The sequence below is a fragment of the Trichosurus vulpecula genome, chromosome 2 (genome assembly GCF_011100635.1).
Source record: "Trichosurus vulpecula isolate mTriVul1 chromosome 2, mTriVul1.pri, whole genome shotgun sequence".
NCBI lineage: Eukaryota > Metazoa > Chordata > Mammalia > Diprotodontia > Phalangeridae > Trichosurus > Trichosurus vulpecula.
In genome coordinates this window covers 280,300,815-280,314,322 of record NC_050574.1, presented here as the reverse complement: position 1 = coordinate 280,314,322, position 13,508 = coordinate 280,300,815, and the positions used below count along the sequence as shown (strand labels likewise).

The 13,508-nt window shown below is 38.2% G+C and overlaps 1 protein-coding gene across 1 annotated transcript in view; it reads left to right on the top strand.

The window, feature by feature from the left end:
• Positions 1-13,508, top strand: part of ARHGAP15 (Rho GTPase activating protein 15) — an 858,653-nt gene that overhangs the window by 577,261 nt on the left and 267,884 nt on the right. Inside the window, exon 11 of the mRNA XM_036742514.1 lies at positions 13,143-13,220. Coding sequence (XP_036598409.1) covers positions 13,143-13,220 — 78 coding nt within the window. The remainder of the gene's footprint in view (positions 1-13,142; positions 13,221-13,508) is intronic.

The following is a 13,508-nucleotide window of genomic DNA, read 5'->3' as shown; positions in this document are numbered from 1 at the left end:
AATGGGGTTAAGCGGTGGGGATTATGCTCTCCCACATATCACTTCAGTTCCTGGGAATAGTAGGCTCATACCTAAAGCATTTGGTTCAGAGTATTTGTCCTACTAAATTCACTTCCAAATGAGTCATAAGGTTGTATCTGATAAGACTGGCCTGAGTTAGTCTTAAGGACTCCACTTCTTGCTTCACCCACTCAGCCTGGACTCCAGCCCTTTGACTTCTAGTACTCACTCTTCTGACCATTAAAAGCTTACAAGGGACTGGCCATCTTCTGTACGCCACCTCAAGGCAGGGAAGTATGGATACAATAGACAGAAGCAACATCTGCTCCATGTACCCCTTTGGCCTTATGCCAACTTCAAGTAAGAAAGGGACCAAAGCCCTTCCCCCACCCAGAAGCTCAGAGTAGTTCGTCCTCCTTACTCCATCACCAACCAGGCAGGGAAGAGAAAAATTTGCTTTAGTTGGTTAGTGCTTTTTGAATGCATACGCAGTTCAGGCTCAGTGGCCAACACTAACCTACACTTTTTCAGGGAGTTAGTAGAGGGAAAACAATAGGGTTTGTGCTCAAGGTCACGAGGGGGTTGCATCAAGTGCCACACCCACATAAACCAGCTCCATTGGCCATTTCCACCAACCTCTTAAGTAAAAATAATAGTATTGGCCCTACTTTCTTGACAGAGTAATGAAAACACTTTTGAACTTTGTAGTTAATGCTGTAAAATGGGAAGAATACTGATAATACCTATGTTTGCTATGAGTGTCAAATAAGGCAATATATGTAAATTGGCCTGCAAACCTTAAAATACTACATAAATGTTAACTATCATTAGAGATATATTGTGTGGGCCATTCTGAAATTGTCCCTTGTCACCTTTCCCATTGTCTGCCAGTTCAGCTCTCTTCTGAAAATTCATTATTGTAGTCTAGTGGAAACTGCATCTAATTGAAGTTGTATTGTACCATAAGCTGAATGAGAAAAAAAGAATAAGAAGTTTCATGCTGCTACTAAAAAAATCAGTCATGACACTAGGATTTTAAAAAATCACACATAGAAACCACAAATAATACCTACAAATGATGAATGCATTCATGATACAACATGACCCTCCCCAGATTTTGACTACATTGACCTGGAGATATATCTCTAATTTGGAACAAATGGAGCTGGAAGAACTGAGATTGGAACTGAAGAAAGATTCAGTAAAAATATCACATGCCTGTAACATGCAAGACATTGTGTGTGGTACTGAAAATACAAAAAAAATGAAAACCAGTACACCACCTGCCCTCACATTCTACTGATGGATGAAGCATATAATCAGATACATTAATAAATGCAAGATAATTGAAGAGAGACCTAGCTGAAATGATCAGGAAAGACTTTATATGGATGGTGGCACCTGAGTTAATCCTTCAAGCAAGGAAGCTAAGAATTCTGATAGGTTGAAATGGGACAAGAGCACATTTAGGTCATAGGGGACAGCCAGTCCACAGACATGGAGGCAAATGGAACACAAAATTGAGGATATAGTAAGGAGGCCAGATTGGCAAGAATTTAGAGACAGAGAGCTACTCCAAAATCACCAACTTCCTGTTGGACATAAAATCATAGATAAAAGGGAAGAAGAGGCCATTGAGTCTAACCTGCTCATTTTACAAATGAGGAAAGTGAGGCACAGAATTATTAACTGACTTGCCTTGGTTACATAACTAGTAAGTATGTGAGGTAGGATTTGAACTCAGATCTTCTTGACTCTAAGACCAGTTTCTTATTCACTACATCATGTTGTCTCTACATCTACACCTGGATTTCCCACTGGTATCTCAAACCCACTAGGTCCAAAACAGTCACCTCCCTATTCTATTCACACTGCCACCACAAGTATAAGCCTTCATCATATCTTGTTTTTTCTCCTAATCCTTCCCTATTCTTCCTGTTTCCAGCCTTGCCTTCTCCAATTGGTCCTCCACAGAGCCACCAAAATGGTCTTCTTAAATCACTCCCCTCTTGGAATCTCCAGTGGCACCCGATTGCCCCAAAGATAACATATCTTTTGCTGGGGATTTCAGGCTCTCTACAGTCTGACTGCAACTCCCCTTTCTAGCACTGTTTCATAGTGCTTCCTGTCATGTACTCTAAATCTGTACTATCAGCTGTTGTGAAAGCTAAACATGTCCTATTCTTCCCCCATATATAGCACTTAGTCACCTCACAGGACTATTGTGAGGATCAAATTAGATAAAATGTGTAAAGCACTTTGAAAATCTTAAAGCACTATATAAATGTTAGCTAGCAACAACAATAATAATAATGCTTCCTAACGATGGAAATGGACTGCCTCCGGAGGTAATGTGTTCCACCTTATGTAGGGTCTTCAGGCAAAGGCCAGATGAGCTTTTATCAGCTACATTATAGAGAGGGATCCCGGCTATTTTGTTTCCCCAGCACTTGGCAAAATGCCTGGCATAATAAATGATAATTGACTGAACTTCTAGGTGATGTTCTAACTCTGAAACTCTGTGATTCTATGTATGACTAGACAGCACAGCCCAGACCTGCAAATGTTGGTTTTTGATCTCCTAGTGGCCTGTAAGAAACAGTACCCTTCCAGAAGTGCAAACCCAATCAATCAACAAGCATTTATTAAGTATCTACCATGTTCCAGGCACTCTGCAAAGAGCTGGGGATCCAAAGATATAAATGAAATAGTTTGTGCTCCATGAAAGAGTCTAGTAGAATAGCAAATACTCTAATGAAATATAAGATTCTTTAATGAACAGGGAAATGAATATAGGACTATTATTTTTTTTCACAAAAACAGAGAATCATATGGGCACACCAATTTGCCCATAATTGACAATAATACTTGATAATCCTGGTGACATAACCAATTCATGGAAACATACAGAGCAGATCCCTGGTGTTGTTAGGCACAACAAAGGACTCTCTATCAGATCATCATTATTTTCCCCTTTCGTATTTTTGCCTCTTTATTACAACTACAATTTTAGGGTATTTGCCTACACACTAAATTGTTTTGTCCAAGATAGTAATTCTACCAGCAGCAAATAACAAGCCAGTCTAAATAGCTCCCAGTCTAAATAGTTCTCTCAGACTTCCTTTTGTATTTATCTCATCCATAAGCAAATCCTATCATTTAATTCCTACTCTGATATGTCCTTGTGAATTAGTGATCACAAGATCATAGATCTAGAGAGACAAGTACATCAGAGGTCATCTATAGCAACACCTACCCCCCAGTTTTACAGATGAGGAAACTCAGGTCTGTGGTGGTTACATGATTTGCTCAAATTAGTAAGGGTCAAAAGTGAGATTTTTACCCAGGTCCTCTGACTCCAGACCCACTACTCTTTCCAATACAGTATCTTGGTGACTGAGTTCTTAGGCACTTTGCTAGTAGAGCAAGCGTTTTTTAAATCCTACAAACTATAAGGACTCTGAATAGAGGCTCCACAAATACCAACCAAGCATAGATCAGAAAAGGTCTTTTATCATCAAGTTAACCACAGAATGATGGACTTTTTGACAACCTCAACTGTCAAAGACTTTCTCCCTTAGTTGTCTGTGGATTGGAGTCAGAAAAAACTGGGTTCAATTCTTTTCCCTGGCATATTCTGGATGTGTGGCTTTGGGCAATTCATTTAACCAACCAGTGTCCCCAGGAATTCTCTCTGTTATTATGATTTACAAGAGTAAAGGACATTTCTATACCAGGACTTTCCTAGGGGTACACCAATGAAATCATAGGCCTGGAAAGAAAAAGGAAAAAAAAAGACTGTGAACGTTTTTTATAAGGAAAAAGGAAACAGCAACAACAATATAAGAAAAGTCTGTCTCAGTTTGGATTCTATTGCATTGTCACATACAGTAAAATAATTATCCTTACAAACAATCCATGTGGCTCTGTGCCACACCCATTTCCCATAGTGATTATTCTTGAAGAATAGCCATCTCATAGGAAATTATCAGACGTGCAATAACTAAAATAGAACAGGCATGCAGAAACAGCATAAATACCAGGAGAATGGGGAGAGAAGTCAAATTAGAAACTGTTTTTTTAATGATATCCTACACTCCAAGCCTTAGGATTTAAAGTGTGTGAACAGATAAGTTGGCAATGCTAGCTTGGAAACAGTAATGTCAATTTGGAGTGGGGAATAGGTCTGAATACCGAATACCATTCACTTCATATTTAGCTCTGAACTGGAATGGGACTTTGTGAAAGACTATGAAAAAAATGTGCAACAGCTTCCTTGGGACAAGTCTGTGGGTGTTCCTGTCCTCACTAGTTCTGGCCAGGGGTAAAAGCCAAAAGGCCAAAGAATTGGGAGAATGGCTGTTGCGGTAGCAGTCCTCTGAGGAATTAGGAATCACCATAAATCTCAGGAGAGGGACTCGTTGCAAAATTCCCAGCCCACATTTGCAGACTCAAGAGGTTCTGGTAAATTTTGTTTCATGTCACAAGAGCAAATGGGCCTTTCTGGGTGCTTCTCAACCAGACCCCTGATCCATATCTTTCAAGTTTCACCTATTATCAATGTAACCAAGGAATGCTACCTAATCCACAATTGGGGACTATTTTTAACAAGCTCATCTGCATTGTTAAAAAAAAAAAAACTATTTTGGCAAATAAACTAGTCAACTCTGGATACAGTCCTTGTCTCTTAGATTTCTTTTTGGAAAGTTTCTAAGATTTATGGTGGGAATTATTCATGACAGCTGCATTCTTTCCACTGAGTTTAGACCACCATTTGGTCTAGTAATTCCTAATTGTGTGTCCATCCCATTCTAACCTTCAGAAGAAAGGGAGTAAATTTATTATTTTTTAATCCACAAGAGCAAAACCCAGTGATTTCTGTCAGTGATAACGACTATTTTGAAACACAAGATGGCTAGCTTCTGATGAAAAACAAACTCCATTACAATGAATGTAGTAGTTGTTTTCCCATATCTCTTTCTCTCTCATCTCTCCTCTCTGTCTCTCTATGTCTCTCTCCCTCTCTATTTCTCTCTCTCTCTCTCTCTCTCTCTCTCTGTGTGTGTGTGTGTGTGTCTGTCTGTGTCTCTATCTCTGTCTCTGTGTCTCTGTCTCTCTGTCTGTCTCTCTGTCTCTGTCTATCTCTGTCTCTCTTTGTCTCTCTCTGTATCTGTCTCTATCTCTGTCTCTGTGTCTCTCTGTGTCTGTCTCTGTCTCTCTCTGTGTCTCTGTCTCTCTCTCTCTCTCTCTCTCTCTCTCTCTCTCTCTCTCTCTCTCTCTCCCTCTCTTTCTCTTCCCCCCCCCCTTCTCTTCTTCATCAAACAGGAAACTTGAAATGCCTGAGTTTCATCATGTTCCAAAGTATTTTTAGCCTACCCGGCAGAAACCCTGATAGCATTTGCAATCATGTTGTTTTCTTGAAAGAGGTGCCTCTCAGAGTGATTTTCTCCAAACTTCACAGAAGCACAACATGGAGCCTTGAAGACATTGCTCATTTTAAAATAATACTTGGTCTAATTATATTTCCAAAATAAGTAGTCTCAAATCCAGCTAGGATAATGTGGTCATGAAAAGGATGTCCAAATCCACCAATTTACATTGGTTTGGTTTGGCTTGACTTTCAAAGTTCTTGGAGCCGAAAGTGGATGGCACGTGAACACTATAATTGGTGTAATATTCTCAGCATTTTGGGGTTGGCCATGTTGTATGCCATCCAAGGGAATGCTAATCAAACCTCAAGACTGGACCTATATAAATTTATAACGGTTACAATTCACTGATATATTCCAGATCATTTTGTGAGATGTAATGCTCTCCATTTTAATATGTGGTTTGTCATCTTCACCTGATTTAGATTACTTAAAAAGTATGATACCAAGAAGACCCAAGATATTTAGAACTAGAGATACTAATGTCAGAGACTGTTATCAGGCACAAGATAAGTGGTGCTGAGATTCTTGAACCCAAAAGCTTTGGGAATTGTGTCAAGTTAGATATATAAACTGAATCGAATGTGTTTTTGCTTTACTCCTTACTTTCTGGTTTCGATCTGAAACCACTCAGCAATCTTTCTTAGTGTGATTGTGTTCTACAACCACAAGAGCTGCGCAGTTCAGAATTACCCACAGTGTCTCCATCTCCCCCTTTTACTCAAAGAGAAAGTCGGATTATTAATTTAGGATAAAGTTACATTGCTTCAACAGTATAGTAATTTCCAGTTGCTCATATGGTGTCTATCCAACCCATGGCATAGTGCCAACTGTTCTTGATTACTGATCCTTTTTTTAAAAAAATTTCTCTTAGATGAACTTTTTTCTGATACCCCTCTTAAAGCCAAAGAGGGTCTTCCTAAAATATTACAATGTTTTTTGCTTTACATTTTTGATGATCCCTGATATGATAAAGTAGGAGGCAAATTCAAGGAAGAAATAAAAAGCAAAGAAGATAAGTTTCATTCATCAAATTAATATTGCTTATGTGACTAAATCAGGCAAAAAAGAATGATAATTTTTAAGTATATGAATAAAAATTATTGTACCTGAAGTAATTTTGGTGGAAGATATGAATTCTCTAACTTCACAAGGTAGAGTCCTCTCACATTTTTATACAGTAGTATCAAAGAATGAAAGGACTTCATCAATTCCTTTCTAAAAAATCTAAGACACAGATCAGATCATATTATTCTCCTCTTCAAAACTCCTTAGTAGCTTGCCATTTCCTCAGTGATCAAATAGAAACTCCTCATCCTGACATTTATTGCGAAGCCTTCTGTTAAATGATGACAATCTACCTTTGCAGATTTATTTTCTATTACTCATTTTTGCACTCTGTGTTCCCTCCAAACTGAGGTATTGGCCATTGTCCAAGCTCAACATTTCATCTCCCACCTTCATGCTTTCGGATGGCATTTAAGAAATTGTCATACCTCTTAGCATCCCTAGCTTCTTTTAAGTCTCAGGTTAACTGTTATGTTCTTTGTGAAACCTTTCTAGACTTTCCTCTCTCCAAGGTATCGATGTTTGAAATTAATCTATTTATCTGTATATGTTACACCCCACTATGCAGGAGAATTTAAGTTTCTGAGGGGCAGAAACAGTTTCATTTTTGCTGTTGTAACTCTGATGTATAGTGACTTGCATTTAGTGGGTGCTTAATAAATGTTTATTGGATTGGATTCAGTTGGAACTCCCACAGGGCAAGGAACTAATACAGTCAATTGGCCAAAATACTTGGACATATGGGGGTCATTTGGATTTCTGTTAATCATATGGTGCTTCTGCCACACACACCCAAATCCCAGTCCAGTTGTATAGACCTACACTGGGAACATTTATCCTAAAACCTGAACCAGTTCCAAAGGAACATGGATTTCCCTGAAATGGAGCTCAAAAACAGCTTCTGTAGGTTCCCATTCTCTCTACCACTTCAATGCCGAGACATTAGAGATAGGTTGTGGGCATTTACTCTACTTTCTACTAGTTTAGGCAAATACTAGAATATAATTTTAAAGAAAAATTCATTTGCAATTCACTTATCCCTACCACAGGCTAAACTCTGATTCCCTGTCTTTAAACACATTATTCTTGCTAATCAGTGAACAAGAGTGTAAAAGACAAATGGATAAATGAACCAACAAGCATTTATTAATCACCTATGTGCCACGTACTGTGCTACATGCTGGGGATAAAAATCCAAAAGTGAGATATATTGCCTGCCCTCACAGAGTTTATATTCTACTACATATGGGAAAAGAGAGGGGCAATATATGAAGATACAGAGTATTCACAGATAAGTAAATACAGGATACATGCAAAAAATATAAAGCAGTTATGGAGGAAGGGACACAAGCAATTATGAGAAACAAGAAAAACCTCTTGAAGGAGATGGTATTTGATCTAAATGTTGAAGGTCTGGAGGTTCCAAAAAACAGGTGAGGAGGGAATCTGTCTCATGCATGGGAAACAGCTGGGCACAAAAGCATTTAAGATAAAATGTGTGTCTAGAACAGCAAGTGGGGTGGTTGGGTTGGAACTTAGAGTTTATGTATGGGAACAGTGTGTAACAGAGCTAGAAAGAGGGTGGAGTAAGATTATAATCTCAAGATAGATTTGTGCTTAGTAAAGAAAGCTAGTATGTGAGTATGGATGTGGCTGTGTGCCTTTGTGGACACCTAGTATGGGCGTGCATTATGGGTAAAAACTATATACAACTTCTTGCAAAAGAGATGAACAATTGAAAGTTATTAATAATCTTGCTACTTTTACTTCAATTCTAAGAGCTAAATATTATTTTGAATCCCATCAATATCATCCATCTTTATTCTTTTTATTTGTTCCAGTGTTTACAAGGCAGCCTTTTACCCTTCTAAGTGTGTCCATGATATGACATCTATATCTCCTCTGAGAATTTGTCATTTTAATCATCTCTTCTCTTTCTGTCTCTGTCTCTATCTTTGACTCTCTGTATCTAATCTTCAGTCACTCTTTATCTACTAACTCCTTTCCTAATCCATTCAACATATCCAGATCTCCTCAAACAACAAAAACAATAAAAACCTTTGACTTCACTCTTGAATTCCTTAAATTCTTCATCTCTCTTTCTTTTCACAATATAATAATTAGAAAAAGCCATTTGTTCTCAAAGCCTCTGTTTCCTCAATCTACCCACTCACTTTTACACTCATTGAAATACAGATTCTTAACCCACCATTCAACTGAAATAATCTACAAAATTACCAACAGTATCTTAATTGCTAAATCCAATGACTTTTTCTTTTCTTCTCTCCTCATCATTACTTATCTTTCTGTAGTTTTTGGCATTGCTGACTATCTGATCCGGGAAGCTAATCTTTCTCCTTCTTAATTTTTCATGACAATGCTCCTTTTTGTTTCTGCTCTTACCTATCTGACTCTACTCAGCCTTCTTTGCTGGATAATCCTCCATGTCATTTATCTATGAATATAGCATATGGCTGTATCTCTCTCTTCATTCTTTCTCAGATGTCTCATCAGTTCACATGAGTTAAATTATAATCTCTGTTTGAATTACTATCTTCATTCAGATGGTCCCCAAATCTACCTGTGCCGTCATTATCTTTTTTGCTGAGTTTTAGTTCCATATTACCAACATCCTATTGGTAAATCTCTCCTTGCATATTCCACAGGTTTCTCATACTCAACAAAATGGAATTCATCATTTCTACCCTTAAACTCAGCCCTCCTCCTAATTTCCATATTACCATCATGGTTATCAACCTTTCAGTTCTCTGAGTTTGCAACCTTAGAATTATATTCAACTCTTCACTCTCCCTCTCTCCTTACCCCATCTCGAATCAGTTGTGAAGACTTCTTTATTCCACTTCCACATTCTTGCTTATATTCATCCCCTTTTCTCCATTCATATGACTACTATCCCAGTTCAGGCCTTCATTTTTCTTGCCTTAACTGTTGCAAAATCTCTAAAGGAATTTTCCTGCTTCCAAGTTTTCCCTTCTCAAACCCATCCACTCCTCTGCTATCAAATTATAATTCTTAAACAAACAAGTTTACCATGTTATTACTCTATCCAAGAAGCTTCAGTGGTGTCCTATTGCCCCTAGGACCCAATACGATGTTTCTTTTCTTTGACACTGGTAGTGCTTCAGAATCTGTCTCCAACCTATACTTCCAGAGTGACTTCATATTGCTCTTCCCACCCCAGCCCATGCAGAATTCCAGGAAAATTCCAGGCTATTCTCCCTGCATGACAAATCTCCTACTTTAATGAGTTTGTACAGGTGTCTCCCATGTCTAGGATGCTCTCCTTCCTCATCTCCTCTTCTTGAAATCTCTGACTCCATTAAAAGCTGAGCTCATACTTTGTATTTACTTTGTAAATCTGTATCTGTGGAATATATGCCTAGGAAAAAGTAACATTCTTTAGAATAAATGCCTTTTCATTTTTCTTTTAATACCACCTATGGTTAAGGCAGTACCTTTGAATCAAAATTAGTATATTTTTTCTTGCTTTATATAAAAGTGTTGATTACAGTTTGCTACATGATGAAGAAATGCAAACTTGCCAAAATTCATATGTTTCATTTAGAAATGTGCGTCTAATTTATTTTACATTGTTCTTTACCCACTGTCCCCTGCCCTTGGTACTAACAGAGTGCCTTGTACATAATAGATATTCAGTTATTGAAATTCAACATATTTACTAAAAAAAATCAGATTTCTTTGCACTGAAAACCAAGTTAATGAATAAATGTGGTAATTGTTCTTCTCTGCTATGATCATTAGTTAATATGATGTATTGTTCTCTGCCTCTTGGTATCCCTTGCCCCATTCAAGCTTTAACTTAAGTACTACCTCATAGAGGATGTCTTTCTTGATCCTTCCGCTCTCTCCAGCAATTAGAGCTCCCCCCTGAAATTACTTTGTATTTATTTTTGGTGTACCTGTTGAGTCAGGGTTATGGGAGGTGTTCAGGGAGGATGAGCACCTGTGGTGTTAGGGCTGCTGAACCCTTTTCAGGACTGCTCATCCACCTTTGGTGTCCACTTGTCACCCAGGTCTTACCTGTGGCTCCAAGAAGCTGTAGCATACACAGCACCCACACCCATAAAACCATCTTAGCAGACAGGCTAAAACAGGTTAAGGGCAACCGACAGGCCTAAAACCCACTGGTGAGTTAAGGGAATATCTGCCCCAGGCATGTGAAGGTTCCCCACCCCCTTCCATCCCGGTGGAGTAGGTGGATGAGAACAGTTTGTACCAATGGCCATGAAAACAGCTGAAGCAGGCTCTGTGGAGCACTTAGAGCTTGATCAGACATTGAAGATGCCAAGGTCATCCACTGTATCCTGGGCCATCACCATTTGTCTTGACTTTGTCTTGCCACTGGACTCTGATGACTCTGTAAGAGAGAGTGAGGCTGACGATTTTGTGCAATTCTGTCTCTCTTAAATCCAGTTCATGCACAAGTCAAGACATCCTCCATAATGTCATGGGTCACCTTTGAAAATGAAGGATGAGCAACAACAACATGGTGATTCTTCTCTCTAGAATATAAATGCCCTGAGAACAGGGACTATTTTCATTCTTGTCTTTGTATCCCTAACACCTGACGCTGTTCCTTATGTAGGACTTTATAAATGCTTGTTTACTCAAATTAAAAGTAAACAATTAGTGGAGTCAGTATTCAAACATACATGGAACTCTTCTTTGTACCTCCTGTTCTCTGACCCAATTTTTGAACCATGCAAAAAAAAATTGTCATATTACTTTATAGTCACAATATAAAATAATGAGTCAAGGTTTAGGGACAAATATGATGAAATAAAGGCAAATTTCTACTTTCATCTGAAATAACAAATTCTTGAGTAGAATCATATTCATACATCTATAGGCAACTCATAATACCTGTTTGTTTATGTTGGTAGCACCTTAGTATATTAGTCATCACTACCTATCAATAATAAATATTATGCTTGTATTTCCCAAGTAAGAGTAAACTATATACTTCTTTCATTTGCTAGCAGGAACCCAGCCTCAGTCAATACCTTTAAAGAGTTACCATTCTCAGGAAGATACAGGGACTACCTTACAAAGACATACGAAAAGTCTACATACTAGGACCACATAGAGACTTACGTATATACATACCATATGACTTCATTAATTTGTAGTTGTTCACTCATTTCTCAGTCATGTCTGACTCTTTGTGATGACATTTGGTGTTTTCTTGGCAAAGATACTGGAGTAGCTTGTCATTTCCTTCTCCAGTTCATTTTACAAATGAGAAAACTAAGGCAGACAGGGTTAAATGACTTGCCCAGAGTCACACAGCTACTAAGTGTCTGATGCAACATTTGAACTCAGGTCTTCCTGTCTCCAGGCCCAGTGCTCTATCCGATATGCCACCTGGCTGACTTCACTAATAGCTGTTCCTTAACATTACCCCCAAGTGGATCTTAAGCTACAGGATATATTAGAAGTGGGAATCCATTCTTTAAAAATTCTATGAGATGTTTCAGCTAAGTTATATTATAGAAACAGTGATGAGATGACCAAAATACCCTCCCTTAGCCTTATACCAAAATAGTTTGCAAGTAATAATATATAAATCAAGGAAATGCGCCAAATAATAAACATGTAGAACTATGGAGATATTTATGTCATACTAGATAATATTTCATGGCACAGAAAGGCTTTGTCAAGCCTGAATTCTGAATTGCTTGTAGTTGGGAGAGCAGGCACCACCAAGAGACTATTCCTATTAAATCTGAACTCTGTTATTTGTGTTATATATGCTATGAGAGATAATATTAATGTTTGAATATGGCTTTCCTCCCTTGTTTCTCAGACTGTTTGATTACTTAGTAATAGACCTAATACCATGGGGATCATATGTATGAAAAATCTGATTTATCAGATATACTGCTATGTGAAATGGCAGCTTTCAATTGGTTTTCAATTATTGGGAATCAATTCTCAAGTCATTTAAAACCAATATCCATCTTCTTGGTAAGCTTTTTTTGGGGCGGGGGGGAGGGGGAATCTATTTTTTAAGTGCTCATTGTACACAGGAGCTCTAAGTGCTTTTAACACCCTAGATCTGGAATAGGATTTCCAATTTGTGTCTTCAAAGACCTAGACCAGTATCTGCTCTTCCTGTCTTTGGAATAGAACTAAACCCTTGGGTTATTTTGGCTTTCCACAAGAGGGCGTAACACGCATATGCCTGGCAGCCCTGTTTTGATTGTAAATCCCTGACTGAATTCCAGGCTTCTTCCAGGGAAGAGTTGTGGTTAGCATGTGCACTGTAACTCCATACTGTCTACTACCATCCCAAGTATCTATTAAACATTCATATTAATTAATGATGAAATGCCTAAAATGCCTCTGAAAAAAATGACAAAATTAGGGTTAGCTTACTTTGGTTTTACATATATTTATATTTTGCTATTATTGCAGTCAGAGCTAAAATGCCAGTTTTCATTATTTTTCCTCTGAAAGGGAGGAGACATTTGATAGCTATTCACTGTACCATTCCTCTTCTTATTCATTAAGATATATTTTTTCATTGTTGTTTTCCTGTCACTCACTTCTTATAGCAAGTGCTTACATGAGTCCATATGAAATATGCACCTCTGTTTCCAGGTCTGGATGTTGATGGAATATATCGAGTTAGTGGCAATCTGGCAACAATACAGAAGCTACGATTTATTGTCAATCAAGGTAAGTGATTCCTTCCCCTCAGTCATTTTTTTAGTACTCTTCCATCACTAACTATATTTCAGACTCTTCTATAGGCAGTGGATATAGGTTGATGAGTTGAAGGGAAAGAGAAAAGTTGAAGAAGTACAAAGACTAATTAACCAGAGAGGGAAAGAATAATGGGCAGTTGGTGGCAGGGGTGAGGGGGGGCGGGGTTGTAGAGAGCTAAAAATGGATGGTAGATAGAAGAGTACAGATCAACTGGTGGTGACAAAAAGCATGGATTATGAACAGAGTAAGACAAACTGG